This window comes from Zophobas morio, unplaced genomic scaffold (genome assembly GCF_036711695.1).
Source record: "Zophobas morio isolate AGI-343-1 ecotype UQ-CSIRO unplaced genomic scaffold, CSIRO_AGI_Zmor_V1 ptg000014l, whole genome shotgun sequence".
In the NCBI taxonomy this organism is placed as follows: Eukaryota; Metazoa; Arthropoda; class Insecta; order Coleoptera; family Tenebrionidae; genus Zophobas; species Zophobas morio.
Genome location: NW_026972119.1, coordinates 181,947 through 192,410, shown reverse-complemented (window position 1 = coordinate 192,410; position 10,464 = coordinate 181,947). Strand labels below are relative to the sequence as shown.

At 36.0% G+C, this 10,464-nt stretch overlaps 1 protein-coding gene across 1 annotated transcript; it reads left to right on the top strand.

Annotated features, from left to right (window-relative positions):
• Positions 1-7,559: 7,559 nt before the first annotated feature.
• LOC135129106 (uncharacterized) lies at positions 7,560-9,588 on the top strand. Its single transcript, XM_064056187.1, has 2 exons — positions 7,560-8,034; positions 8,111-9,588. Exons 1-2 carry the CDS (start codon positions 7,560-7,562, stop codon positions 9,586-9,588), a joined length of 1,953 nt encoding a protein of 650 aa, XP_063912257.1.
• The last annotated feature ends 876 nt before the right edge of the window (positions 9,589-10,464 follow it).

The window sequence follows — 10,464 nt, the reverse complement described above, 5'->3', positions numbered from 1 at the left end:
ATTGTTTTTATATATGCTTTCAACTTTATAAATTTCACTTAGAATTTAACTTTATCCATATATATAAAAATGGATGTTGGTATATATATCTGTGATCGATAGACTCCGAAATCGTTTGACCGATCACCATGAAATTTCGTACATGTAAGTGGTTTTTCATGGAGAAGGTTTTTGTGGTATCCGCTTTGCTGTAACTAGCCACTAGATGGCGCTACAGCACATCAACTTCTACACCGTTCAACCGATTCTCATAAAAATTGGTGCACGTTGGCATTTGACTATGGAGAATATTTTCGCCCTATCCATTTTGCTGTAACTCGCCACTAGATGGCGCTGCAACACATCAACTTCTGTACCAATCAACCGATCCTCATGAAAATTGATGTGTTGGTATTTGACCATGGAGAATATTTTCCAGCGGCACCCATATATCTAATACTACTATATGACCCACCACTGACCCGGAAATGACCGGCATTCAGGCAAGACTTCTATCATTACGGGTACTAAGACCAAGTAATGATATGCATTGATTAGATTAACAGAACAACTTTCGAGATTCTAGAATTACAGCATACAAATTAGTCTGCTATTATTCTCTAATCTCACCCCATCCCCAAAAGTCTAGCGTAACTACCGACCATTTATCCGCGCATCACTTGAAAATTGACCTACACTACTCTGACCTACTGGTGCTAACCTAATCTGACTAACATGATCAGACTGTTCAAGAAACTTACGAACAATATGACATGTTCCTAACAAAACAGCTTTTTGAATTTTGATAATTATTGAATCATTCAAATGCAAAGACTTTAAATTCTCAACTAAGCTATTTGGAACTACACCTACATTAGAGATAACTAGAGGTACAATGAAATTTTTTTAAGATTCAACATGGATTTCATTTCTATCGATAACTGTAGATATTTTGAAATCTTGGTGTGGTATGTTTGAATAATGTTGTTTGTGTTGGGAACAGCAATGTCAATGAGAATGGCTTCGTTCGTGTGTTTCTTGATAAGTATGATGTCTGGTCTGTTAGCTGTAATGTTTAAGTCTGTAAGTATTGTGCGATCCCAGTATAATTTGTATTTGTTATTTTCAAGGAACGGAGATGGAATGTAAGTGTAATACGGTGTCGTATCTTCGATTAAGTTCATAAGTGTTGCTAATTCTTTGTGGATGATTTTGGCGACGTTGTCGTGTCTAGCTTTGTAATCAGTTTGTGCTAGGATGCTGCAAGAAGAGATTATGTGCTGGATCGTTTCAGGTTTTGCTTTGCAGAGGCGACAGCAGTCGTTTTTTATGTTCGGATCTTTGATGATGTATTTTTTGTAATTCTTGGTATTGATTACTTGGTCTTGAATAGCAAACACAAATCCTTCTGTTTCGGCATACAAACCTGATTTTTTTAACCAAATCAATGACATCTTCTTATTGATATGAGTTTCTTCTAAGTCTTTGTAGAATTTTCCATGTAGTTGTTTTTGTTTTAGCCCACTTATTATTTTATCTATTGTGTGGGGGGTGTGGATTTCTTCGGTGTTCGACAGATTTAAGGGTGTGTGGTTCAAATCTGCTCTTGTGATGGTGCGAAACATTTCATTTCTTTCCGCTCGTTTCAAGAAATACTTCTTCAAATCTGAGATTTGTCTCTGACATAAGTTTTCTAGGTTCTGGAAACCCCTTCCTCCATTCTGTCTTGGTAATGAGAATCTTTCAATCGACGATTTTGGATGATGCCTTCTATACTGTGTGAAGATTTTCCTTGTTGCGATGTTTAAATTTTCAAGATCAGTTTTGGACCATTTAATGACTCCAAAAGAATATGTTAGTAGTGGAACGCAGAATGTATTTACTGCTTTCATTAAATTTTTTCCATTTAACTGTGTCTTCAGTATTAATTTCAATCTCGCTAGGTATTGATCTTTCAACTGTGTTTTCGTTTTGGTATGATTGATGTGTGATGATTGACAGAAACCCAGATATTTGTATGTATCGTTTCGTTCTTGTGCTTCGATTATTTCGTTATTCTGGGTTATATGTGGTACTTGGTGTTGGACGCCTTTTCTGATTGCTTGGGTCTTACATTTGTCAATACCAAAAGACATACCAATATCACCGGAAAATTGTTCAGTCAGATTTAATAGGTTTGTTAACTGATTTTGTGTACTTGCATATATTTTTATGTCATCCATATACAGCAAGTGACTTATTCTGTTTTCTCTTTGTTTGTTAATTCTTATATTGAACCCATAATTGCAACTGTTCAGGATATCGGAGAGGGGATTTATTGCTAAGCAGAACCATAACGGACTAAGAGAATCGCCTTGAAAAATTCCTCTTCGGATCATTATTGGATCTGACTGAATTGTTTGTTCATTTAAGGTTATTTGAAGGGTGGTCTTCCAAAATTCCATGGAACATTTTAGAAAAGTGCAGATTTTAGTATCAATTTTGTATAATTCCAGAATTTTGCATAGCCAGGAATGAGGGACAGAATCGTAAGCTTTCTTATAATCAATAAAAGCAGTATATATGTTTCGGTTTTCTTTTCTAGCTTGTTCACAGATGATGGAATCTATGATTAATTGCTCTTTGCAACCAAAGGATCCTTTAATACATCCTTTCTGTTCTTCATTAATGATGTTAGAGTTAAAACAGTGTTGATAGATTTTTTGTGTAATGCATGAGGTTAATATTTTATAGATTGTTGGTAAACATGTGATAGGTCTGTATTTTGATGGATTTTTTGTGTCGTTATCTTTAGGTTTTAAGTATGTTACACCATGACATAAGAATGTTGGAAAGGAGGATGGGTCAAGAAGGAACTGATTTAAGTGATTTAGTAAATGAATATGTACACAATTAAATTTTTTTATCCAAAAATTATGGATTTTGTCTGGTCCTGCTGATTTCCAGTTGTGTGTCTTATTGATGGTATTTATTAATTCGGCAAGTGTTATCTGATGATCATTCATTGGTGTAACTGTGGATAGTTTATGGGATATATGAGGAATCCATTTGGCAGATTGGTTAAATTCAAATTCTTCAGACCAAAGTTTTGGCCAAAATGTTGTTACATCCTGTGAACTTGGAAGTTCACCGGATAATTGAGTTTTGTTTGAATTAGTTAAATGTTGATAGAATAGTTTTTCGTTGTTTAAAAATTTAGTGTTATGAATTTTTCTGAGATGTGATTGTTTGTATCTTTTAAGTCGTTTGCTATATAAGGAAAGTTTTTGTAATAGGGTATCTTTAATTTGGGATAATGTTGTGTTGTACTCATTGTAATCAGTTTGATGAAAATTATTGTTGGTCAGTATCGAATGCATACATGTCATGATATGTGGTGTTTTAACTCCTCTAAGGTACTGTGTTATTTGACCTAGTTGTTTTCTAATGTTATTAATTTTATAATTTAACCGTGTTTCCCAATGAGGGGTCGAAGGTATACGATTGGTGTTTGTATTTATTATGTTATCTTTACATGTGTTAATTTGAATACAAGTTAAAGCTGCACAGTAGATAATTGTATGAAGTTTTTCAAAAGAGATCGAGTTTGTGAGATATTTTGGTAAAATGAAGGAGTTCATTATTTCTACAATTGCTAGAAACTTTTTAGAATAATACTGGCGGGGAAGTGAATGTCTATCATTTGGTTTTAATTTGGAACATGTTTCGAAAGTTAATTTAAATTTGTCTTCAATTTCATTTTGGAAATTAATGTGAAATTTAAAATTGTTGTTTACAGTTTTGATTAATGTGTCTTCGTTGTTGTAGTATGTGTTTTGTAGATTATCTGTGATGTTAATTTCGTTTTGGATTGTTCTTGATAAATTGTTAAATGATTTGTCAGTTAATGTTTGGGATCTGTTTGATATTGTGTTTGTAATTTGTGTTATGGTTGTGATCTTATTTTGAGGTGTTTTGTTTAATAAATCTTTAGTAAATGCGTCAGTCGGTGTCTCTGGTGTATTTGATAGACTACTGTTACTATTTTGTGGTATAATTGGTATCTTATTTTGAGATGTTGTTTTTGACAAATTGGTGACAGATGTGTCAGTTAGTAATGTATTTGGTGGTGTCTTGTTGATATCTTCAGGAAGTGGATTAATGGTTTTGGAAACTTCATTTTTTAATTGTTCTAGAGTAAGTTGAGGTATGTAGTTATTTTTAACAATAGCTCTACGTTGATCTGCTAAATTTTGAATGGTAACTGGAAAATTTGGGTACTCACGGCTGAAGGCTTCGTGTAGAGCTGTACGATAATTACTTACATCAGTTTCATTGTTTGTAATTTTATAATATAAGCGCATAATATGTAAATTCATGTCTAGAGACCACTTTTTACGCTTTTTTGGTTCTTCTCGTCTTCTAATGGTCTGAGGCTGATTTGTCTGAGAAACATTAGAGACCAATATGTTGTTAATTGTCCTTGTGGTAGTATTTCCCGAGGTGATGCCACTTGCTCCATCTACCTCTTCGGAGACTGCAGTAATAGGTGTTCGTCGGATTTCGAGTTGAACATTCTCCGTTGTAGGCGAAACAATTTGGTTTAGACTCATTTTTTAGTTGGAAATGTCAGCGTTGACAGTTGGTTATGAAAAAAGGAAATTAAATGCAAATATCGAGTTAAATACTTTGTTGTAATAGTGAATACAGTACCTTGCACTATTATGAGTCCTTTTGAGTCAAATAAAGCTATTGAATTGAGTTTTATCCAAAGATTCCGCCTTGTTAAGAAATTTATGAACAACCAAAGGTCACTTTTTTTTTTTTTTTTTTTTTTTTTTTTTATTTAAGACCCACCACTGACCCGGAAATGACCGGCATTCAGGCAAGACTTCTATCATTACGGGTACTAAGACCAAGTAATGATATGCATTGATTAGATTAACATTATTATTATTATTAATTATATTATTATTATTGTTTATATATTCAACACGGTCACCCCCAATTATAGAATATATTTTCTCTACACTTCAGATATCATTAAATTTCAAAGCTTTTATTCTAATTTTATTCGTACTAAATATATCTAGCTGCTTATTAACCCAGTTGCCTATACTGCACATTCTGTAAAGCGGTGAAAACATGAGCAAATTTGTTCTTGGCGTTGGTAAAACAAATATTTCAGTGTATCTGGACACAAGTAATCTTGCACTTACATTAAACGTTATTCTGACCAAAAAATCTGAGCAATCAATTTGACCATTGACAAATTTATATATTAGCACTGCTAAAAACATCTTGTTGCGTTCTTCTACTGCAGGCACACTGAATCTTTCCAGAAGTTCAGATTGTGGGTACCCAATGCGTGGATAAATTTTTTCTTCTCTATAATACAAATATTTTAGGAAACGCCTCTGAATTCTTTCAAGTTCACCAATGTGTATTACATGGTGAGGAAACCAAACCACGTTAGCGTAATCAATTTTCGTTCTAACTAGTGCAATGAATAACGAAATAAACGTCTTTCTATTTCTAAATTCCTTACAATTTCGCAAAACATATACCAGTGACCTGAAACATTCGGAAACTACCATTTCTATGTGATAACGGAATGTAAGTTTGCTATCAAACTTTACTCCCAAATCACGGATGAATTCAGGTCTTTCAAGTAAATTGATAATCAAAGTGAATTACATTCTTTTTAAGAGAAAAGGACATTATGTAGCACTTAGATATATTTACTGGCAATTTATTAAGATTACACCATTCCAAAACTTTCTCCAGGTTATTTTGTAAGTTAATACAGTCAGCAATCGTATTAACTTTTGTAAATATCTTTAAGTCATCGGCGTATAATAGGTATTTGACGTTTAAACAACTGACTATATCGTTAATAAATACATTGAACAACAACGGCCCCAAAACCGATCCCTGTGGTACTCCTGAAGTTGGAAATACGTACCCTGAAATATATCCACAACAACAAACTGTTTGCTTTCTATCAGATAAGTACGAACGGAAAAGGTTAAGCAATGAATGAGACAGCCCCAGAGAGTTTAGTTTACACAGTAAGATATTATGATCCATTCTATCGAAAGCCTTGGCAAAGTCAATGTAGATAACATTCGTCTGACTACCTTCATCAATTGAGCCAGCCAAAAACTGCGTCACGGACAACAAATTTGTCACTGTGGACCTTCCTTGAAAAAATCCGTGCTGTTCTTTACAGATACTTTTTCTTAATTGAAAAGATAAATTATTAAAAATCACAGTCTCAAAAATTTTGGCAAAGTTATTAATGAAACTGATGGGTCTATAATTTTCGATGACACTACGATTACCCTTTTTGAACATAGGAACAATTTTCGATATTTTCCAAGAGTTAGGAAATACACCGCTAGCCAGGATTTTATTAAATAATATATGTAGTAAGTGGCTCCACGAGTACAGCCGAACATTCGTTTAAAAATGAGGATGGGATTTGATCAGGACCCATAGTACTTTTGTTTTTTAGATTTTCCAATGCCATACTAACTTCTTTCTCCGTAATGCAAGTTATATATATCAAACTACTATTAGGTTCCTCAGTCACAGTATTAATGTTTGAAGGAGGTACGAAAACAGACTGAAAAAAAGCAGCAAAAGCGTTAACAATCTCTGCTGGACCTGATACTACAGATTCGTTGATAGTCATTTTACAAGGAATGCTCCTTTTGCCTTTCTTTAGATTTACATATTTCCAGAAATTACTAGGTTCATTGCTGATCTCTGCTTCAACTTTTGCGTTAAATTTTTTGTATTCCTCAGATACTCTTATTTTAATTTGTTTTCGTAGCTCCTTAAATAGTTTTAAGTCGTCAGAATTATTGTACTTCCTATATCTTCTAATTACCCGAAATTTTTGATTAATGTTTTTTATGATTTCTACAGTGAACCATGGGGGATATGTGAATTTACGCTTTATGTGCTTCGGTACAAACTTATCCAAAATACTATATAAGATACCATAAAACTTATCGCATGAATTATTAACATCCACACTCCTGTCAGTTGGTGTCCAGTCTTGGTCTATCAAAGCTTGATGTAAAGAGTTTATATCAGCTACACGGAAATTGTAACTTGTAACTATATTGCTATCAGGCCTCAAAAAAGTCCGAAAACACAACGGCAGAGCAATATATCGGACCACTTTGTCTCTCTATAGTACCAAACAGTACTGCTCATATACTCGTACTTGCTTGATTTTTAGTCGATAACGTGACTAGATGTGTTTTGACATTTCATACGTTCGCTTCTATTTTGTGTACGTGCGCACAGACCCTCAGTACTTTTCTAGACAGAAAGCAATATCTTCCGTCTCCCTTTGTCCGTGAACACCGTTTCTATGTTACTTCTGAAGAGTTAGCAAGTATTAGATATATGGCGGCACCAATGACAACATTGTTTTCGTTGGTATTTCAACAAAAATCGTATTGACCGCAAAAGAAAATAATTAGTGATGTTCACTGTCTACAATCCTCAGTAATAACAAAGAGTGAATTACTAGAGATTATTGAAAATGCCACCCAAAAAATCAAACATTGGAATATCAACCAGACATGCGCAGCAAGTGGCAGCCAGTAGAGGTGCGAGCTTCTACGTCAAGAGTTGCCGAAACATCACAACAGCATGACGTACGTGTTGAAGATCTTCGAGCAAGAGCGTCTGCGTCAAGAGCTTCTGCAACACCAGAAGAGCGAGACACACGACGTGAAGCAGAACGCTCACGGCAGACTCGATCAAGAACAAGAATCGATCTCAAGAAAGCAGCGTTCAATTACGATAAACACTATGACTACAAAATGCACCGCGATGTTGTCATTGGTCCGATGACTAAATTGTGTCTACACTGTCGCGCTTTGAAGTTTCAAAAAGAAGCGCCTGGCATGTGTTGCTCCAATGGCAAAATCAGTTTGCCACCACTGACTGAACCACCAGAACCACTGCTCACTTACGTTGCAGGAGCACTTTCTACAGCATATTCGGAAATACAACTCATGCTTTCAGATGACATCGTTTGGAGCGACGAATATTGTGAGATATAATAATTTTATGCCCACATTTAAAGTGCAAGGACAAGTGTATCATCAGATTGGTTCACTCCTTCCAGTATCCAAAGAAGACCGGCAATTTTTGCAAATTTATTTCATGGACAATGTGGAGAAGGAGATTGATCGACGATGCGCATTTAGTGTAGCAACAGATCGAAAGATTACTGCTGAATTACGAGCATTATTCCACGAGCACAACTGTTTGGTCCGAGATTTCAAATCCGCATTGGAGAATGTAAGAGCGGATGACTTCAAACTCATTATCAGAGCAGACAAAACCCCATCGAATGAGCATGAAAGACGCTTCAATGCTCCAATAGCCCCTGAAGTAGCAGCTGTAATTGTCGGTACAGAAATTACTCGGCGAGATATTGCTATCAGCAGGCGAAATCAAACCAAGCAACGTATTGCCGAAACACATCGATCGTACGACGCACTTCAATATTCAATTCTATTTCCGCGAGGAGAAGACGGTTATCATTTCGAATTGTATCAAACTCATCCCGTCACAGGTGCTGCGACAACGAAAAAAGTCAGTTGTATGGATTTTTATGCATATCGCATCATGATTCGAGCCGAACAATCCAACCATATCTTAAAGTGTCGTCATGTTTTTCAACAATTCATCGTTGATATGTACGCCAAAGTAGAAAGCGAAAGACTCAATTACATTCGTTACAATCAATCGAAGCTTCGAGTCGAAGATTATATTCATTTGCGAGATGCAATCGCGAATGATGGAACAATTGGTAACATTGGACAAACGGTTATACTTCCAGCTTCGTATACTGGAAGTCCAAGACATATGCAAGAATATGCTGAGGATTCTCTGAAATATGTTCGCAGATATGGACGTCCAGATCTTTTCATCACGTTCACATGCAATCCATCTTGGTGTGAAATCAAAGATTTACTTTTGCCTGGCCAGCAACCATCTGATCGGCATGACTTCACAGCGAGAGTTTTCAAACAAAAATTGATACGTTTTATGGATCGCATCACTAAGAACCACATATATGGAGAAACTCGCTGTTGGATGTATTCCATCGAATGGCAGAAAAGAGGTCTACCACATGCTCATATCTTAATTTGGTTGGTTGAAAAAATTGTTCCAACTCAAATTGATGATATCATTACTGCTGAGCTGCCCAACGCAGAAGAAGATCCAGAATTATTTGAAATTGTGAAAAAAAATATGATTCACGGACCATGTGGGAGACACAACCCACACTCGCCATGCATGAAAGACGGAAAATGTACCAAAAAGTATCCACGCCAGCTGCTGCAAGAAACACAAACTGGTGGCGACGGTTATCCGTTGTACAGACGACGAAAACCGAATGATGGAGGATACACCACAACTAACAAAATCAATAACGTTGATTTCGAAGTTGATAACCGATGGATTGTGCCCTACTCTCCTATCCTTTCGAAATCATTCAATGCACATATCAACGTGGAGTCCTGTAATTCAGTTAAGTCAATAAAATACATTTGTAAATACGTGAATAAAGGCAGCGATATGGCAATTTTCTGAATTGCTAATCCCAATGCGCCCGTCAATGAAATCGAGCAATTTCAAATGGGACGTTATATTAGCAGTAATGAAGCTGTATGGAGAATTCTTGGTTTCGACATTCATGAACGCTTTCCTGCTGTCATGCATCTCAGTGTTCACTTGGAAAACGGTCAACGAGTCTACTTCACGGAAGACAACGCACCCCAACGAGTTGCAGATCCACCAAATACAACGTTGACCGCTTTTTTCCAATTATGTGCAACTGACGAATTCGCAAAAACATTAATGTATCACGAAGTCACGCAGTACTACACTTGGAATCAATCGACGAAGAAATTTTGCAGAAGAAAACGAGGCGCCAGGCATTCTTCTATAGCTGGCATATTTTCTACTGGTGCACTGGGAAGAGTATATACTGTTCATCCAAATAATGGTGAATGCTACTATTTGCGAATGCTGCTCCACGTGTTCAAAGGACCAACATCGTTTCAAGCAATCAAAACAATCGATGGTCAAGAGTGTGAGACATACAGAGAAGCATGTTTTAAACTTGGTTTGCTTGAAAATGATCAACATTGGGACAACACATTAGCAGAAGTATCTGAGACACGTCATGCCCATCAAATACGAACTCTGTTTGCCATAATTTTGACAACCTGCGCACCTTCTGATCCGAAAGGTTTATGGGAAAAACACAAAGAGAGTATGAGCGAAGACATACTTCTCCGAGCACGCAGAAATAATCCCGGCTTGGATGTACAGTATTCGGAAGACATTTTCAATGAAGCACTGATATCACTTGAGGATGTGTGTATGTCGATTAACAACAAAATCCTCAATCAGCTTGGGCTGTTTTCACCGGAACGTGACAGAAACGATGTTATAGATAGAGAC

Excerpts from the sequence above, each read along its gene's own strand:
- LOC135129106 (XM_064056187.1), top strand. The coding sequence starts at position 7,560 with ATGCGCAGCAAGTGGCAGCCAGTAGAGGTGCGAGCTTCTACGTCAAGA. Across the intron at positions 8,035-8,110 it reads CGTTTGGAGCGACGAATATT|TATCCAAAGAAGACCGGCAA; the intron begins GTGAGATATAAT and ends CACTCCTTCCAG.